This window comes from Electrophorus electricus, chromosome 3, assembly GCF_013358815.1.
Source record: "Electrophorus electricus isolate fEleEle1 chromosome 3, fEleEle1.pri, whole genome shotgun sequence".
Lineage (NCBI taxonomy): Eukaryota > Metazoa > Chordata > Actinopteri > Gymnotiformes > Gymnotidae > Electrophorus > Electrophorus electricus.
The window spans coordinates 28,865,426-28,886,044 of NC_049537.1; the positions used below are offsets into that span (position 1 = coordinate 28,865,426).

Here is a 20,619-nt window from a genome sequence, read left to right on the forward strand (position 1 = left end):
ATGGCCTGAAATAGTTCAATTGACTCATGTTCTGAATGTAAACAGAGCGCAAAAATGAAACTCAACAGGTAATCTTGAAATAACGCAATGAAACTGTTTCATATACACACTTGAATAAAAAGTCGTTCTGAAATCAGGCAATATAAACGTAATACGAGAGAAAAGTGGACTGGTATCATTCCTCATGCTCCTGTATCTTACCTGGTTCATGTGAGCAACAGCAAAGTTATGAGTTCGACACCCAGGGATCACACATACCGTCATACTGATAAAGGAGTAAGTAGCTCTGGCCAGGTTCACCTGCCCACTGCTGAACAGGTATATGGTATGTGTCAAAGCCTCAAAAGGATTCTGAATCAACCAAATGGCAGTTCCAGCTATGAAATTCCTAAAGCTCTGAGAGAAAAGGTTGTTTCCTTCCTTACCCAAACTAATCAGTGTTCTTTAAGGAGTTACACACAGAACTAGAGAATCATTAAGGCTAGTCCTAGACTATAAATCGTTCAGGTGAAAATCCCCACTGTGTGATTTAGTGTAATTTCAGTCCAGACAATGCTGACCTAAGGATTAAGACTAGAATAACACCTTGCTTTTATTGCATATCATATATTCAAAATTATATGAAAGCACTTTGCTTGCACAGCTGATGAAGGACCTCTAGCTAAAATGTTCTTTGGACACACTGTGTACCTTACATCCATCTATCTCTTATCTACAGTACACTGGTTACACAACTAGAATCTTCTATGGGTGTGGGTGGGTGGGTGTGTATCCATCTATCCCTCCATCGGAGACTACTTACTAACTGAAAGTGCAAGACACTGTGTTCACACTCTCCAAGGCTAATGTTAAACCATTTACATACCCTTTCATTCCGCAAAACTAAATTAAGCCTAAAACGGTAACTAGAAATATTACGCAGAATTTTAGCTTGTGACTGGTTTCGGCACTGAGAAACAGTACGATCGATTTTATGATCTGTACATTTATTCTTGAAAATGCCATTGGTACCACGAGGAATGTTTTGGCCCCGGTGGGGGTTTGATTCCACAGTAACAGTAAACACAAGGTCAGAACATGTTTCTGTTTTGGCTGGCAGAGAACCTGATCTTGCAGCAGGTGCTCTTTGAAATTTGAGGGGTTTTTTTTTTGGCTTCATAGCAAAGAGTATAAGGCTGCCCGATTACAGAACATCTTTCAGTCTATGCAAAGCTTGCATTTCATTTACAGTATTTACCTGATGCTTTTATCAAAAGTGATTTACAATTATGATTGAACACAACTTGAGCAATTGAGGTTTAAGGGTCTTGCTCAGGGACACAATAGCAGCAACTAGGTGGTGGTGGGGTTTGAACTGAACCTTACACCAATTTGTTTTATAAGAAAAAAGAACAATAAAAAACAACAATAATAATAATGGTATAATAGGAGTGACCCTACTAACACGCTCTAATCAAACAAGCTGCTGCTTGGAAAATAGGAAAATCAATGATGCAACAGCCATTTCCATTTCTTAAGACATGAACTTTTAAGGAAAACTTGCTAAATTAAGAGATTCAGACCACTGTTTCTCAGCCTGTTTCTCAAATTTATGAAATTGATGCGTCCTTTCACAATGGAGCTCCCACTCCTTTAGCGGGAGGAGTGCCATTCCTGACGATGAGTCAGCACTCGAGGAGAGCACATGGTCCGTTGCTCCTGGCTCGCAGCTCAGAGAGGATTTCCAGGCATACCTCATCAAAAAACTGCTGAATGCTTAACAGGATTATAGACCCCAGCTTTCTGCTTTGTTTTGTCTGTGTCAGTGGCATGGCTGTCGACCTCGCAGAACTGCACAGCAAAGCAGGAAGACCAGCCAACTCTGGTCCAAGTGAACGTGCCGTTATATATGCGGTCTCCAGCCTCACCACTGGAAATTCCCCAGTGTCTATCCATGCCCCCCCCCAATGGTCAAGAAGGACAGTGTCGTCCCCTGCCGCCCCACCTTTGTTATGCCAGGTGGGTAAGAGGCTCCTTTGTCCTTCGAGGCTGGTTGGTTACTCAGAGGTTCTAACACCGCAGCCTCTGTGCGACCCTGAAATAGAAGTGCGTCGCCTGAGATGCGCTGCAACACAAACAGGAAACATAATGCAAAACACATCAAAGAGAAAAGGAAAGCAGACACACTGCGCTGAAGAAACCATGTCAGCCCAAGTGGTTCCACACATTCCAGACTGGGCTCAAAGCCCAGACATTATTCAATGTTTCATGAAAAGTGTTAAACATGCAAACTCAGGTTCCCAGACACAGTCCTCCTAGTCAGCTGTGGACGATCCGTCATGACCAGCAGAATTCCCTTAGCGGCCTTGTTATGAATTCTAATTGATAGCAAGACACAGCCTTTCATTTCATAGTTAGCGTTACGTCTACATGGCGCACAGCCAAGTGCCACAGACCACGTCACAGGTGTCAGCGTTCCGCTGTGGTGTATATGCGAAGACAGCAAGCTCGCGGGGGTCTGCTCAGTAAAGTACACATTCAGGATGACACTGCATGTGAAGCCAAAATGTCACACATCGTACACTTGCCTGCTGTGACGGTGTATGAAATTCCCTCTGTGCTATTGAAAGTGTGTCTTTTTTTTTTTTTAAGGCTTGTTTAGGTCTAGTCATCTTGAACATTTTCGCTCTCCCTCTCTGTCTCTCGCACACAAACGGCTCTAAAGGTCTGCACATAGGTCATGAGAAAGACACACTCTGACACACATACTAGTGGTGGGCTCGACAACCCACAGAGCAACACCATCGGCGCCAGTTTCAGCTCATGCAGCACCAACGACGATGACCCAAATCACACAAAAATGGAAGACCAGTGCCAGCAGCTGATCTGTGTACCAGCCCATCTGGGAGAGGACTGGCCAGACCTGAGAGTTCAGAATGAGCAAGTGTGGCTGAGGACCGTCATTCAGGGCAGTGAATGCAATTCAGAGATGACTTGGAACAACTAAAATAATAAAAGTATACTCTTCTTGATGGTTTCCAGTAATCCGAGTAAAGGTACCTTAATGAGGTCAATAACCATAACACAAAAAACACGTGGCACTTCAGCTGCAAACTGCTGCCCCTAGTGGCCAACAAAACACATTCAAATTCAGCAAGTAACCTACAAACAAAATATGTGCGATTCTATAAAGATCAAACATAATTTAAATCAAATCAATGTGCACACTGCCAAGCATTTAAAATTTTTTTAAAAAGACGTGTATAAATATAAAGAAAACTTCAACATTAAAAGTCAACTTTAAAAATGTCCATATTTGAAATAAGGGAACCAGTGTACAGGGTCTTTTTCCATTGTGTTTTAATGTTGAAAAGCCCCTCATTACAGCCTTCCACAGCCGTCACAGTTTCCATTTTCCCAAAGCATCAGTAGCAATCCTCCCCCTACACCACCCAGTTCTATTCAGTACCAATCTCATACTGCACATCTGAAAACAGCCAAACCTGCGTCATCTCAATAGTTTAACCCAATAGTTTAATCAACATTATTCATTGTTTATCAGTATTGTTATTAAATAGTTAGCCGCGCATGTACAATCTGTGTAGCAAGAAGAGCAGGTGGACCAATTGCCCTCCAGTCTGTTTCACAGCTTTCATCTCTGATGTCCGTGACATGATTTCACTGGTGTTACCCATGACAGAGCACACTGGGGCAAGCCCAGGTCCAACCAACCAAACCCACCCCCTCCGCTGTGGAATGCCCCTGCATACCGTTCAGGAGTCTGGGCTGGTACTGTCACTCAGTCCTGCTTGCCGCTAAAATCCTCTTGCCGAGCTTCGCACAAGTATCCTGACTGCAAACTCCCAAAGAAATGATGTACAGAAAGGAACAACAAGAGAGTCCATGTGCGTCCTTCCGCCAGGTGCTGCTCCCAGGCACGGCAGCGAGAGCACAAAGAAAACTGCAGGAAGAGCAGAGAGGCATACGTGCGCACGCACGGAGACGAAGAACAATGAAGGAGAGGCAAAAAAACCCAAAACAAAATCAAACCCCCATCGTTATACCCGGTCTGGCGCTCAAGAAGGCCTGTGAGCCACGTCTGAGGCCGACCTTGGGAGTAACGCTCAACTTCCTGCTCACACAACCGTCGCGTCTGGCAGAATTCCTTGCAGCACAGTCAGTATAGGAACAGAGGCCGAGAGAGCACACCGCGAGGTCGACCAGCGGCAGCCATCTCCCAGATGACAGTCTCTCCCCCCCCCCCCCCCCCATCGTCCAGGCGTGTTCAGGGGTGGGGCAGGTTCATGCGGTCCTCAATGAGAGTGCTCTCTGCCCCTTGCAGCTCCACACACTGCCGCACGGTCGCCAGCACGCCTCCGAGGCGGCGGTCGAGTGCTGAGAGGTGAGGCTCCGTCAGCACAGGGTGGGCGGCGTCATGGGCTGTGGCGTGCTGCATCAGAGAGCTCAGGGCACCGCCCTTCAGGAGGTTCAGCCTGTTCCAGGTGGACACGCGGACCCTGAGACAGAGCGAGAGTGTGCGGTACATACAAAACAAGAGAGTGAGAAAGAAACAGAATCAGGAGTGAGTAAGAGAGAGAAAGAGAGACAAAGAAAGTGAGAGTGAGAAAGAGAGAGTGAGAGAGATAAGCAATATGTCAGGGTGCAAGGAAAACACATACAGGCATACAAGTCAAGCCAGCACAAAAAGGACACGCATGAGAATATGAGAGAAAACTGCAAAAGGGATAAAGAGACAAGAGACAGGAGGGAGTCAAGTTCACCGTTTCCTTCACTTTCATTTAACGCATTACGCGGCACCTGAATTCACCTCATCTATTCATCAAAAAAAGAAGAGATGAGATTCCAATCATTTTAATCTCCCTCCCATTCACTCTCTCACACGCCTGTGCAGGACTGGCAGAGTGGGCAGTAGTGCCGATGCTGTTTCCAGTCAATCTTGTCTCAGATATGGTTCTAAGTGAAGGGCAGGCCTTCCGTCCCATTTGCTGCTACTCACACTGGGCACAAATTATTTGAAACCTCATTCTGTGAGAAGGCCCATGATGTTGATAGCCAGCATCGTTATGCCTTTACACCCAGTATTAAATGCTTCACATTGCTTTTTAAGTTATTGATAGCTGTGGCCCATTTTGTGTGACCCAGATATAATTTGGAGTATTAGTGTTTTGCAGAAACACTGCAGCAGAGGTATGTAAAGTGAGAGAGAGAGAGAGAGAGAGAGAGAGAGAGAGAGAGAGAGAGAGAGAGAGAGAGAGAGAGAGAGAGAGAGAGAGAGAGAGAGAGAGAGAGAGAGAGAGAGAGAGAGAGAGAGAGAGAGAGAGAGAGAGAGAGTGAGTATGTTAGTGTTTGAGAGATAATGACTGCAGCCTTCCTGACTTTAGCACAGAAGTTTTTATTAAGGAATAACTGACACTCTGATTCCATCCAATGCTCAGAGTGACAGCATTAGCCTTTACTGGGTCAGGATCATACATGTGCAGTGACGGCAGCTACTACACAAAATCAATGTGCACCCCACACCGGATGGTCTTCATTTCCAGACCATGGGATTTGCACATTTGATTTGCTTATGCTTAATCTCCTGGATTGCAAAGATGTGCATTAGAGGTCAATGAAGGTCACTAGGCTTCAACCAATATGTGTCAGAGAGAGCAAGTCGTTCCCAGTCCCAGATCTGTGAACATGCATTTGAATGTTTTAAAGCTCCTATACAGCTAAATATTAAACTGTTTCCAGAAATGCCAACCTCACTTGTTTTTCACTTCTAGGGTACTTATTTGCAAGAAAGAAAAGGGTGTGGATGGTATAAGTGTAACTATTGCAACAGTGTGACAGGCTTTGATTAGTGCACCGAGAAAGGGGATTAAAGGGGATTTTAATGATAGGACATGATCAATTAAAAAGTTAAAGCAGCAAAAACAAAACCAACTGGAAAACAGACACAGCCTGGGCAGCTATGAACTGTTGCCACAGATGTCCAATTCAAATACTGCATGATGTGAGACAGCTAACGATCACTCCAGTATGCAGGTTTATACTAAGCCTTACTAAACTTTTACCTAACTTTAAAGGGTAGGTGAGGGGTGAAGACAGCCTTTTTGGATCAGGTTCTTAAATGTATGTTCTTCCTTTGATTAAATCAGTGGTCCAGTTAAACTGGCTTTAATACACTGGGGTTTTTCCTCTCTCTGTCTCTCACACACACACACACACACACACACACACACACACACACACACACACACACCTCACTCTTATTATGAGTGTGTGCAACCACACATACTCAAAAGGCACAGATCTATTTTTGCCTTATTCGAGGTTACCGACATAGTATACGCAAAAATTCAGGAAGGAGTACTGATTTAGAACCAGATTTGTGTCTCCAGTTTTTAAGAGAAGCAGCTAGACAGATAAGGGGCTTAATCCAACGCCACACAGAGCCACAGCCTCGCTGCCCTCATTCAGAAACACAGAGCCACAGCATTCATCACTACAGCTCACAAAACGTCAGAAGCTATTGATCGCCTGCGGCTTATTATCTTCACTAGGGCGTGCATTCAGAATGTGAATGTGCACGAAAACGTATCCACTCACATGCAGCACTGATAAAGAGGGGCCAGAATGCTTCTTTCATCTAAAGCTGGGTTCCCAAAACTGCCAAAAGAGAACACACAGCAGATTACTATTAAAGACAATAGTTACGGCAGGTGCAATAATCCCAACCTTTCAGCGCGCTCCTGTTGACTTCCGCACCTCTGTGCATTACCTTTTAGCGTTGTCCAGGAGAATGAGCATGCTCGCTCCTCCGTCGTCTTGGAAACTCTCATAGTGATGGCGATCAGCGTTGCCAATGAGGTAATCAAAAATGGCCGTATCGATAACATCCAGTAAGCGAGGGCCGGCGTCGTAGGGGGGCATCTTTTTCACCGCCTCACAGTAACTCTCATCATACTCCCACCTGAGAGAGACACACACACAAACCTACAGGGTGACGGGTTTGTAGCCCTGAATGTGTGGCGTAGCTACATTAATAAACATTAGTTTCATTCTCTCAGCTGCAGAAGAGGAGTAAGGGGAAACTTGATCCACCACGGTGCTTCATCACATCTCCAGCTGTGACAAGTGTAATAGACAAACCACCAGTATTCCAGCTGAGACCATGTTCAAAATGGCAGAGACAAGGAAGAGAAGTGTCTGTCTGGGACACACACACACGCACACAACCTTGTTTTAAAGTCCCCCACGGCCTGCAGCTGTATAGAGCAAGCACACCTGCTTCTAGCGCATTTTTTACATGTTATACTTGCAGCATCCATCAGATGCTCTTCTCCAAAGCAATCCGTCTGTACGCTCCCTGGGAGTGGAGCCCACGACCCGGGTGCTGCACGCTCCCTGGGAGTGGAGCCCATGACCCAGGTGTTTGCCTTGCCTGCTCTCCCATATGAGATGCAGGAGCAGGTTAGTTTGGTCGCACTGGTCTGATGCACCTTTAGTTTTTGTTTTGTTTTTTTCCCCCTCCTTCATACATATACATAGAAAAACCACCCTGCCTTGGTATGAGTGCAAAGAAAGAAAGACAGACAGACAAAGAGAAAAACACACACACACAAACTCTCAGTCATGCACGCACGCACACGCACACAAACTAAGGTCATGCTTCTACAGTGGCAGCTGGAGTACTTGCACACGTAAGAGGGCACAAGTCTGTGGTTAGCCACATTAGTCCCAATACTGCAGAAGAATTTCCTAGTAGTGAGGTGCACAAAGCATGTGATTTTCAAAAATGTTCTTATGGCATGTGATTTCTGAAAATATAACAGTGAATGAGAACAGAGTATCGGTTCAACTTCACAATAACTGTAAGAACCCTGATATTCAAAAATTTGAGTTTTTACAAAAATAATCCCTGACCAGAATAAATAAGACTTTATTGATTCTAGTATATAACTTCTAAGAAAGCATCAATAATCCTGCTGTGCACCATGTGCAAACACAGACATAGCTGCTTGTCAGAAACGCCCTCCATGTTCACTGAGAGCTAATCCCAAATTAAGAAAAGCACTCTTGATAAATCAGTTAATCCCAAATTAAGGACTGATCAAATACACAATTAGGGAACTGACACCAGTGAAAAAACAAATGCACCAGTTTAGTGATATCAAATCCTTTACTAATTTATACTGCAATTTATATTTAAATTGCATTTTTAATTAAAATTATATTTAAGATTTTTTACAAATATTTTAATATTGATTTTAAAGGTAAATTTCAGGGACATGTACATCTAATTAAATGATGGATTTTAAAATGGGAAAAATTTGACTGACACCCAGTGTGTGGCACCTTGGACACTCGTGTGCACAGGTGCGCGTGCATACCTGGCGAGTTTGCCCTCTCGGTATGTGCGGCCCCAGGGATGTCTGTGTTTCTGCAGAGGCCAGACGTCAGGGAGCCAGAGTGTAACCGAGCCTTCCATCACATCTCCCTCGGCACACGCGGGCTCGCTCTCCCTGCAGTAGTAACATTTCCCGTAGAAACACGTTTTGTTCCCTACAGACACACAGGAGAGGAAAGCGCACAGAGCTCATGTTAAAACACTGCTTCTCCAACTCAACTCAAACTCGTTATTAAAGATATACGTATGCATCAAAGGAGAAGTGTGCAAGACTTAGCGGCATCCAGCGGCAACCTTACAGGTCGCAACCAAATGAATACATGCCCTTCCCCATCACTTGCCAACCATGTTGTAGAACCTACAGTGGCCATGAGGTGCCAACTTATGTTTACGACCAGATCGAGGAGCCATAATAAGCAGGAATAAGAAATGAGTGAGGCCCAGGCACAAATTACAAAACGATGTTGAGTTAGCCCGACTGCATGATCAATCAGATCAACTCCAATCAATCATTCTCTTGGAAAGCAGAGAGTGTATCAGACACCCACTGTCCGATAACTGTCACAACAGAATTTTTTACTTGATTTTTTAAAAATTGGAAGATACCATTTTTATTGCGATGGTCAAAATCCCATTGTGAGAAATTGGACACATCTTTATGTGCCTGTTTGAAGTGAGGAAAATACTAAGATGTATATACTGAAATGTGCTAAGAACAGATCCAAGCAGGTGGCAACACTGCTTTAAGCAAAAATAGGTTCAAAAAGAACTCTGTACCAGATTTTTAATGTCATGCCTCCCGTCGCTCTCTCTATACCCACCTTGCCACAGGGGCAATTACTTCTGTCCACCAAATTAACAAATCAGGATGTATGCATGTGCGAAAGTAGTAAAATGCAGTTACGCAGCTTTAACACACCAGCGCAGCCATGAAGTTAGAGCCAGTCGGTAAAACTGTAGATTATAGTATCCATGCAGCATAGCAAATATTATTATTAACTATTCTGCATTATAGTACTATTTTATTGCCAATAGCTACTTTCTTTGCAAACAGGTAACATTATCTAGTCGTGGTATTTTTTTATACAGTTATGTGCAAAATATTAGCAGTGTGTTTAAAACAGGTGAGAAAAAGCTCAATCCTCATAACAGCATTTATTTCCATATACAGAAAGGCACTGGGAGCACTGCACATTCAATTCCAAATGAAAATATGAACAAAATATCAATTTTTAAACAGAAAAAAAAAGGAAAAAAAAAAAGAATAATGGGCTGTTTAAAAAAAGAGAAAGTGTCTTTATTTACAAATTTGAAAATGTACAGTATACACTGAAAGTTGTTTACAGAGTTAGATTTTTAGTTGTAAAACCTTAATTTCTGACAATTGCTTGACATCTGTGTGGCCTGGAGTCAACTAACATTTGACGCCTATGAACAGATATTCCAGCCCAAGCTGACTGGACTACATTCCACAGTTCTTCCGCATTCTTGGGTTTTGCATCAAAACAGCATTTTTGATGTCACTCCACAAATTCTCAATCGGATTGAAGTCTGGAGATTGGGCTGTCCACTTCACAACATCAATCTTGTTGGTCTGCACTTGTTGGACCTCCTCCAGTATTCTGATATATTCAAACTGGTCCATTGTGTCTGGTATGCGATAAACGGGTCCGACTCCAAAGTATGAGAAACACCCCCAAACCGTTGTGCTTGCACCTCCATGTTTTGCAGTCTTCACAGTGTACTGAGGCTTGAATTCAGTGTTTATGGGTCGTCTCACAAACTGTCTGTGGCCTTTAGAACCAATAAGAACAATCTTGCTCTTATCTGTCCATTGAATGTTGCACCACTTCCAGTCAATGTGTTCTTTGGCAAACCTTTTCAACACTTCTTTTTTTCAGCAATGGTACTTTACGAGGGTTTCTTGCAAATAGTTTGGCTTCACGTAGGCGTCTTCTCATTGTTGCAGTACTCACAGGTAACTGAAGATCTTCTTTGATTTCCCTGGAGTTGATCATTGGATGCTTCTTTGCCATTCTTGCTATTCTATGAGCTACGTTGATCGTACCATTTGTTTTCCTACCACGCATTTTGTTTGCCATTTTAAAGCATTTAAGATCATTTTAGCTGAGCCAATTATTTTCTGCACTTCTTTGTGTTTTCCCCTCTCTAATCAACTTCTTGATCAAAGTTCTTCCTCCTTCAGTACAATGTCTGGAACGACCCATTTTACTCACTGAGCAAGGGCTAAAACCAACAGGTACAAAATTTGCTGCCCTCCTTCTTTAAATAAGGGCCATAATTGACACCTGTTTCTTCATAGAATGAATGACCTCACTAATTGAACTCCACACTGATATTAATTTAAACACACCCCTTTCATTAAATGAGTCAATTACACCCAATTAGCAGCGTGCATGACTGTTGATTCGGTTGTCCATTACTCGGCTACACCTAGTCATGTATTTCCCCCCCCACCCCCATGTTGTATTATCTTTTCTGCCAAAATCAGTAATTAAATGTGATGTTATGTGCAAAATAATAGAAGTCTAACTGTGTGTGCGCGCATTATATATATATATATATATATATATATATATATATATATATATATATATATATATATATATATATACACACACATATACATATATATACACATACGTGTGTGTGTGTATACGTATGTATGTATATGTATATATATAATGTATGTATGTATGTATGTATGTATGTATGTATGTATGTGCGTGCAAGTGTCTCAGTGTAGATCCTTCAAGCCCAGAATTAGTGGTCCTGATAAGGTTACAGGCCTTCTAAAGAAGGTCCCACAGCATCAGAAAGACATGAGGGTAGTATGAGGCATACATTCCAACACCCCGTCTACATCACTGTGACTCGGGCCTCCCCCTCCAGGGCTAACTTCAAATGTTCCAGCCCTCCAGGTTTGGAGAAACAGAACTTTGAAAAGGTCACCATTCTTGTGCAATCGAAATATAGATTAGGAGCTTGATGGGTCAGTAGTCAAATTATCTGCACTATGCACAGCCATTGCTGGTTCCTTATAATGTCCGACAGGAGGGACAACTGAAAGATACCATTGTCTGTTCAAACTTAGCACAGCTAACTATTAGCTGACAGTTCAGCCTGGCTAGCTAGCATTGGAAAAAAACATGCTTGTATTAAATACTTTATTTTATTTATATTTTTAAATATAAATATATATATATATATATATATATATATATATATATATATATAAAGATTTTAAGCCCTCAAACTTTGATTTATTTTAGAGGCTGTTGGCTGGTGCTTTCTGGTGTCTGTGTGGCTAACCCCAGAAAAAACACTGCTCCCTGTGCTGACTGCAGTATTAAGGCTGCAACATTTAGGCCTCGACTTGCACAAAAAATAAAAAGCTTGAGTATCTTACCCAGTATGTCTAGTGGAGAGCAGGAAAGCTGCTCAGATTTAACTTTGCGCGAGAGACATGATTTACCTTTAATCATTTCATATTCAGTGGCAGTTATTCCGGGGCATTAGAGGTTGTGTTGTGTGCTTAAAGAGAGCATTTGTTTTGGATTAAATTCATCTGATTATAAACTACAAGTGATGTAAGGAAAATGCACACACCAACCGCACTGCCAGAATGAATGACGGTCTCCTACATCACTGCTTAAGCAAAAAGTGAAGTCTGGGGGGGGGGGGGGGGGGGGGGGGCGCGTCCTATTGAAAAGTTGTGAAGCGTGTGATGCATAACCTGGCCAAACACGCTTCAAATGCACAGCTGTGATGCAATCATTACATCACCACACACTGCTCTCTTAACAGGTCCTGCTAGTGATGCATGCTTACTGCAGGTCCCGACTGGTAGCCAGACGAAATTTCCTACACCCGCATTCCCTCCCGAACAGTTGGGGGGGGGGGGGGGGGGGGGGGGGGCAGGTGAGAATAAAAGCATGATTCAGTGGGGGAATGTTGGCTAACCGTAGGGAAGAAAAGAAAAAAATAATAAAAACCAAACACTTTGGGGGTGCCCGGGTGGACCAGGCAGAGTCATGCCTTCCCCCTCCCCCATTCAGCCCATTAAGAATTTCCTGCTTTGAAATTCTCCCTCTGACTTTCCATGCAGCAATGCACAGAGTGCAAAAGACGCTGAAGATCAAGCAGGGACATTACCTTTCGTAAGCATATCAGGAATTGCTTAGTTAAAGAAGTTTAAAAAAAAAATTTTGAAAAAAGGGAACTCCAGTATAAAAAAAATAAAACCACACAGACAATGCAAATTAGCTAAAATTTCTGCTTCCTTTTTCAGATTAAAGTATATACCACCAGCATTACGCAACATATTTTAAAATGCTACCATTTTAGTTATTACCACTCTGTCCAAAGAGTTTCCCCTTTAACGCAAATACAGCTGATTGGTCAAATTTTGTGTGTGCAGTGTCGCCCTCAAGTTGTATGACTAACATGTCTAAAGATGAAGTTAGGCTTACACCCACGTCAGACACCATGCAAATACATCGCACCCTAAAATCGCCCAAGATTGCATTCATTTGTGAGATCATTATAAATACACTTGCTTGGGTGGTTTCCATCCTGTATACCATAGTGTTACACATACAAATAATACACAGATAATAGCAGCCATTTTCTACATGAGAACAAGTATGAAACACACTTTCGCATAGTGGGAGAGAGAGCGAAAGCAGGGAGGTGACAGAGTAGGACTGACCGTGCATGAGGAATGTGCTTAGGAGCTGGTCTGTAGCTACAGGCTTGATCTCCGTGCGTAGGTTCATGTGCCGACCCACCACTAGAGGCGCTCTCCTGAACCCCAGAATCCTGTAGACAAGGAACAGGGAGGAGTCATATGGAAAGAGTAGAGCTCTGTGCAAACAGTACACGTGTTATGGATCCTGCTCAGAGGTGTCTGTAAAACTTTGTGTCGGGTCCCACAGTCGAGGGCATGAACAGGTGTGTGTGTGTGTGTGTGTGTATAGATATGACTAGTTCTGTGTGCTTTTTGCCCACACGTGTGCACACGCGCCTGGGCTCCCTCACCTGTCCAGGTGAAAAGCAGCGATCTCGGCGTTATGCCTGTCGTAGCCAGCATACGGCTCACCTTCCACCACGTAGTCCCTGCTGTACCTGGGGAAGAAGAGTCAGCGAGAGCAGCGTTAGTCAGACTAAAGCACCGGCAAGGAGCTGCTCTACAGTACAGAACCCGGCAGGCTGGGTCAGCCATGCTGACCCTCTGTAGCTATGCAGCTTGAGCCAGGCTGTGGTGTCACTCCTTCAGGGTCATCTCAAAAGCACCAGGCTCGCTACACCATCCAAGTAAGAGAGAGTCTCCTCGACACAGGCGATGTAGGATAGCCACAGGGAAAGCACATCGTACCACACTGACCTTGAGCTTGCTACGGAGCCTACAGGGGCTCATGCCCAACAAGCATCAAGGTCAAGTCACCACAGAGCTCTCCAAAGCGTGCCCTCCGGATCTGGGATCATCACAGCACTCATCTCAGTGACAGCAGTCTTAAGAGGAACACGTGCCTCTGAACGCAGGTCTGCTGTTGAAAACGAAGACAGGACCGATTCCCATCTTCACACACAGGCCAGAGTCTCACTGGAGCAGATATCGGATTCATAAACCTGCCCCCTCATGCTGCGATTAAAAACCACTGGTAGGATCAAAGCTAATGGCATATCAGAAGCAGTCAGGCCGCTGGGCGAAAGATCCCTTACGTTCAGGTGGTTGCTGCACGTATTTGTTTTAAAGTGCACTTTTTTCCCCTCAAGGAGGAGGAGGTTCAGTTAGGTGACCATCACTTGGGGTACCACAAACACTTAACACAAATCTCAGCCGCCAGTCTCTGTGCGTAAAGTATGCAGCGCCTACAGATCTGTCAGTGATGACAGATAATCAGGTCTGCCAGCCATCTGAAGCCCTGTGTGCTTGGAATAGAGACGACTCACTGAAAGCATGTATTATCAGAGAGCAATATAGCTTACTGAACACGTACACGCACACACACACACAGATCGTAGTGCGCATTTAAAAGAGCAAGGTTACCTTTTTCATATTTGACCCAATCCAAATGCATAAAAGGAAAATGTCTAGGACCTCAGTTTCTCAACTGCTCAAATAATTTGTTAAAATGAATACATTAGTCCCCCCAATGATTTTTTTTCCAAAATGGCTCGATATCTGTATCAACACCACACACATGGTGCAGTATCACATACAGCCATGATTTCACACAAGGCTGTTTGTTAAAGGATAATGATTTGTGCTCTAGATGGAGCATGGGGGCATTTTCACAGCCCACAACACACCTCGTGTTCTTGCAGAGTAAGACCTCAACAAAAGGCCGCTTCCAGCGTGCTCCGCTGACAATTTCTGTTGCCCCCCCCCCTTTTTTTTTTTATTAAACAAGCCAAAACTGGAGCCGTTTGTCCTGCCTCCAGTACTCCAACACTACGACCCACAACAAGGAGAACAGACTGAATCACGGCAGGAATTCATTGCCCATCTCAAAGAAAAATATGTCTATTTATTTATTTTCTTTCTGGTTAATGTCTTTAAAAACTGTTTTGAGGAAACTGAGGTTGACTATGTCTCCAAGTATGCAATTGGATTAAATTCATCTGATTATAATTTGATTTGCAAAACAATCATTTGTTGGAAAAAAAAAATCTTAAAACTGCATGTACTGGCAAAAACTGTGTGAGGGGACTAGAAATGGTCTTATACCATCTTTAAAACCCCAGTGAAGATCTACTGACCAAAATCCCAGCATCTCCCTTAAAAGTAAGGACCCTGCCAAAGCATCCTAATCTATCCTCACCTCCATCCTCTTACCTTCTGGGCTTGAACACCACCTTCTGGCCTCCATCTAGCACCAGCAGGGCTTTGAGCTGGGTGCCCTTGTAGCCCACGTCAGCCCTCTCCACCCGGGCGCTGGCCAGAGCGTTGAGCACGGCAGCCAGCTCGGGGGTATCCTCCGGGTAGACCTCACGTGGCCCCACCCACTGGGCGGCCACCTCCCAGGGTGACTGCAGGGTGTGGGTGAGACGCGCACCCTTGGCCAGCGGCAGGCTGGCCTCCATCTTACGAAAGGCGCGCAGGTCGCGGCGGCTGGCAGCCGAGCCCTCGCCGCCATCCAGCAGGAAGACCTTGGCGAGGCCCAACAGCAAGAGAGCGCCGCAGATCACCACCACACGCTGCTTCAGCTTCATGGTGGCGGGAGGGGGAGAGGGAGGGGCGCACAGGGTCACGCTCGGGGCATGGCACTGCCTGTGGTCGGCCCAGCGCCGCCACACAAACGGGACCGCAGCCGCAGGGGGATGGAGGGATGAGTGGAGAGAGAATAGGAAGGTGGGACAGGGAAGGAGGTAAATGAAGAGTCAGGCTGAGAAAGGAAAGAAAGAGTAAAAAGACATTTTAATCGAATAAAACAGACATCTGATATAAGAATATGGAGACATTACTGAAAGCAAGTTAATAAATGCAAAAGAATGAACCACTCGGGGTGGGGGGGGGGGGGGGGGACCTTAGCTAGTAGTGCAAGAGACTTGATTCAAACATGAAAGAATGAAAGATGGGCCACGCTGTGTGTCCACTGCTTTAATGTTCCAGAGGAGGAATCACACATACACACGGGAGCCCTCCTAAAGGTACACTGATACAGAATCTTCACCTAGCAGAGGAGGCATGCTCCTGTCTTGGTACCTCTGGTGTTATGGCTGGTGGAAGCTGTTCTCTGAGGGCTGCCGTTTCTTGCTCACTGGCCCTCCACTCTAAAACAAAAACCATAACGATCAGAAATGGTTGCTATTCATACACCCACAGAAATGTCAATCTTAGCATATATATATATATATATATCAATTATTGCATCACTCAGAGCCTTGAATATAAATTATAACTTGACAGCAACAAGTAATCAGAGTATCAAATCAAATGCCATACACAATCTGGCACTTGTATATGTCTTTATCCAAATGTCTGATGGCAGCTGTCAAACATGCAGGTGTAATGGTATAAGCAGCTATGGTGACGAAGCCATCAAGTTTAATGGCTTCTCCATGGGGTTATATAACAGTCAAGAAACAGGAGGCCATTTTACAGATCTAGATAAACTTTGTACTTTCATAACACGTCTGTGTTCTAAAACAATAATGTCATGACACATGCTATAACACATTCAAGATAGGCTTAATACTCTTCAGAGTCAAACAGGTTCTGTTCCGTCCATAATCAGCATATCTGAACATTCAAAAGCTATATAGCTATATATCTATATCTCGCTCTGTCTGCTTCCATCCCCTCATGAAATGGGGCACTTCTTGATGAACGGTCAATACCCTACTTCACATGATTTAGGAGTTTTAAGACGTCATGAACACAAACTGTCTCCGATCGGCTATTAGGTACTCAATATTAATATTATGTTGTAAAAATAGGGTAGATTACACAACCAAATCCAATATACAGATTCCTTTACATATATGCAAAACATGCCCACACACACAAGCACAATGGCACATGTGCGCATACACCTTGACACACTCAGCGCAGTCACACCCACACAGTGGGATTAAATGAGATTTAATGGGTATAAGAACATTGGCTGAAAGCTCAAAGATTCACACACAAACCAGCTAAAGGCTAAAATGTAAATCACAGGCAAAAACCCCAACATTATGAAACTCAAACAGGTATTAAGTGTAGACCTTCATGCAGATGCCAACAGGAATACTGACTGTATGGCATTTCACTTTGGCTTATATTTGGGTGACTTTCTCTAAGCAAGACCTATGGAAGCCTTCAACCCACACTGACAAATACAACAGAGTACGCTCTCACTACCCTATAGCAACTGTGTACTAGAAAAGAGTATTTTACTAAAGACCAGTGGGGTTGCAAACAAAAAGGGACTGCATAACCCTCAAACACATGCATTGCAGGACACTTTAATATTTCTTGGTAAAGGCTTAAAAAACAATGGGTTCTGTCAAAAGTACACCTGGACAATGGACATTCAGCAGTTCTTATTTAGTCTCCAAGGATGACACACAAAATCTGGGGCTGTACTTGGCAGACATCTACATTAGGTAGTCACGTAGACTGTTGCCTTGTAATTACAGTGCACTTCCCGGGGTCTGCTATTTATCATTGCAGTTTAGAACCACAAAACCCAGGTGAACTGGCACTAGCAGTTATGCCAGGCATACCCTTAACCGAGCTGTTTCAGTCTTATTTGTAGCGCTTCATCACTAGTGAACACTTCTGATGGCAAAAGAGCGCACTGAACTGTTCCCAACGCATCCAGTGAAAAGCCCATTAGCAGGAGTCTACCACCGCCAGACTGCTGCACTCAGAGTCCATTCAGTGAGAGAGAGAGAGAGAGAGAGAGAGAGAGAGAGGTTGCAGTGTTAAATAAGGACCTGTCTTAATTACCAGGTGCAGTCCGCAGTAGGATTCCAACCAACATCCAATACACACAACATATCTGTCAGCGACATTCATAAGGAAAATGTGCTCTTTATATTCTGTGCTGACGCTTCCTATAGGGATCAATCCAGGATGCTTGCAAATCAATTTATCTAAATCAACGGAATCGAATTAACGTCTAAATACATTTTCCGAGAATATATTGAGCAGATAAATCACAAAACCCTGTTTAAGACAAACAGCACCATTTTTAACGTTTTGGTGGAGCTAACTACATTATCCACATTGCAGTAAGTTGAAATAAACAGCTACAGCTTAGGGTAGTCTGTGTGGCCACGCAAGCAATCTCCTACACCCTTCACTATACAATCGGCCATTCATAAAAACTCGTAGCTAGCTAGCCGTTGCAACTACACGTCCGAAGAAATCATCGCCAGTTGTTAAACTAAATTATACCTCTAGCTATCTCTAAAGACAAAAACGGTTTAGCTGTCTTATACGCCAAGTGACCATGTCACGAATTACATGAATGCCGGTTATTGGCAAACGCGTCGGTTTAAATGAACGTGGTCTCAGAATGTCGAAATGAATGTTTAAATTAACGTTTTGGTTCAAATTAACGTGCTCTCGGGGTGTCTAAATGAATATTTAAATTAACGTTTCGGCTTAAATGAATGTGCTCTCGTGATGCCTGGCTAGCTAAGCTAAGCTAAGCTAACTAGCTAGCTAAGTGACGTTAGCTTGGCGTTTGTAAAAACTACATACCTGCTATATGAAAGACTAACGAGCTAGCTAATTATGCTAAGATGGTTAGATACAGGAATACCACGAGACAACAATTAAAAATGTTGATTGATCTCAATCCCAAAAGACATGTTCCGTGGTTAACTAATTAACCTAGCCGGTCGAGTGTCGGTTAGTTTATTAGCTAGCTAACTACAAACCGAGCTTTATCCAGCTAGCAAAACAGCTACTAACAAGCTAGCTTGGCTAGCCTAACTAGTTAACAACTGGCGGGCTAGCTAAGCTCACCTAGCTATCTCCACATCATATTTAATTAGCCTCAACAGCATCAGTTAACCGTTTAGATAAGCTAGCCACCTAGTTAGCTGTTATCATTGACGAAACATTCATTTAGCAAACGCTTGCTAGTCAATTCGCTAAGTGGATTACTTGCTTAGCGACCAATGCAATGAAAACGTGTGACCAAGCCAGTACAGCAGGCAAAGCAATAACCTGTAACATATCTCACCGCCTCTTTCGGAGTTGAAAGAAATCTTCCCTCCCCCAGGTCAAATCGCAAGTCGTTTACGTTAAATACACTGCAGACAATGTTACACAATTGTCAAGTTTATGTGTCGTTTCTCGTCTCTAAACGCTGCCCACTTCAGGTCCGCTCCGTCAGTGCTTTTCTATGTGTACATAAATCCTACTTCCTCACCAATAACAGACAGATACATAGCTGGGTAGGTTACGCGTCGCCCTTTTCTTAAAGTGAACACGTACCGGTGGCGACTGGTGGTCTTTGAAATAAGGAAAGCGCAGTTTAGGCCTACCTCCAATGGTTATTAATAGGTCAGTTCAGTTCTCCTTGCTTTTTCTAGGAAATGGCTACCTAGTGGGATTGTTTTCTAGAGGCTTAACCATCTCAGTGGCTGGTAGAGTGAGGCTGCTCAAACAGTTTGGGCCCATTGTGTTGCGGCTTTTTCTTTAAATCTGCTCATATAGCTCCAATTGTTGCAACTAAAGATATCCACTTGTATAGGTGTGCTATACAGCAACACTAAGAAGTCACTTTTTCTTGTTGCCCTGAAGGTCATGATCTGAGTATTGGATTTGGAGCTCAGATTTCAGCATCCCTGCATCAAAGAAATGGCCATAACCTTTAAGTATGTTCTGGGATGACTTCTCGGGGAAGTTCAAGTTCAAGAGGTTTTATTGTCATTTCAGCTATATACAAGTACACAACAAAAACCTCCAGGACCATGGTGCAACATAAAAACAACAGTGCAACAGATAACATGCTACACAAGTGTAAACAGTCCAATATAGTGCAAAATGTCATTAAATAAACAATAATAAATACAGGACAGGACATATACAAAATACAAAATGAGTACACAGTGCAATTTAGTACAGTACACAGTGCAATTTAGTACAGTACACAGTACTGGGCATATGTAAAGCGAGTTGTGCATAGCAATCAGTGACATTCTACCCTGAACATAGCAGTCACCGGTAGCAGCCAGAACAGTTCAGAGTACAGTGCTGGTTTAGTACAGTACTCTAGCAGCAAGTAGGATAATGTGCAAGACTGCAACAGGAGTGCATAGTTTATTTGTGAGGTTTGACTTCAGCACTAGTCCGATGCAAAACAATGTGTGTGTGTGACTGTCTATAAGCATGTATAGAAGTGCCCATTTTGGAATCTGAATTGGAATTGGAGTTAGCCAGAGTTCAGGAGTCTAATGGCTTCTGGGAAGAAGCTGTTGCACAGTCTGGAGGTGCGGGACTGGATGCTGTGGTACCTTCTTCCAGATGGCAAAAGGGTGAACAGTTCATGTGAGGGGTGTGGGGGTCTTTCACAATGTTGGTGGCTTTCCGGATGCAACGTGTTATGTAGATGTTCGTGATAGAGGGAAGAGAGACCCCAATGATCTTCTCAGCTGTTCTCACTATTCTTTGGAGGGTCTTGCGGTCAAAGGTGGTGCAGTTCCCAAACCAGGTAATGATGCAGCTGCTCAGGATGGTCTCTACAGTACCTCTG

At 43.7% G+C, this 20,619-nt stretch overlaps 1 protein-coding gene across 4 annotated transcripts; it reads right to left on the bottom strand.

Moving 5' to 3' along the window:
• Positions 1-3,322: 3,322 nt before the first annotated feature.
• On the bottom strand, positions 3,323-19,440 carry fam20b (FAM20B glycosaminoglycan xylosylkinase). Of its 4 annotated transcripts, none has more exons than XM_035524648.1 (9): positions 19,409-19,440; positions 16,096-16,195; positions 15,258-15,807; positions 13,457-13,543; positions 13,128-13,237; positions 8,379-8,550; positions 6,767-6,958; positions 6,595-6,654; positions 3,323-4,496 (listed from the first exon to the last, which is right to left on the bottom strand). In XM_035524648.1, exons 3-9 carry the CDS (start codon positions 15,632-15,634, stop codon positions 4,265-4,267), a joined length of 1,230 nt encoding a protein of 409 aa, XP_035380541.1. In that variant the 5' UTR covers positions 15,635-15,807; positions 16,096-16,195; positions 19,409-19,440; the 3' UTR covers positions 3,323-4,264. The 4 variants fall into 4 exon arrangements, with proteins under 4 accessions (XP_035380541.1, XP_035380539.1, XP_035380540.1 ...); XM_035524646.1 differs by lacking the exon at positions 19,409-19,440 and adding an exon at positions 19,105-19,296 and having other exon boundaries at positions 16,128-16,195; XM_035524647.1 differs by lacking the exon at positions 19,409-19,440 and adding an exon at positions 19,105-19,296 and having other exon boundaries at positions 15,258-15,692.
• Between the last annotated feature and the right edge of the window lie 1,179 nt (positions 19,441-20,619).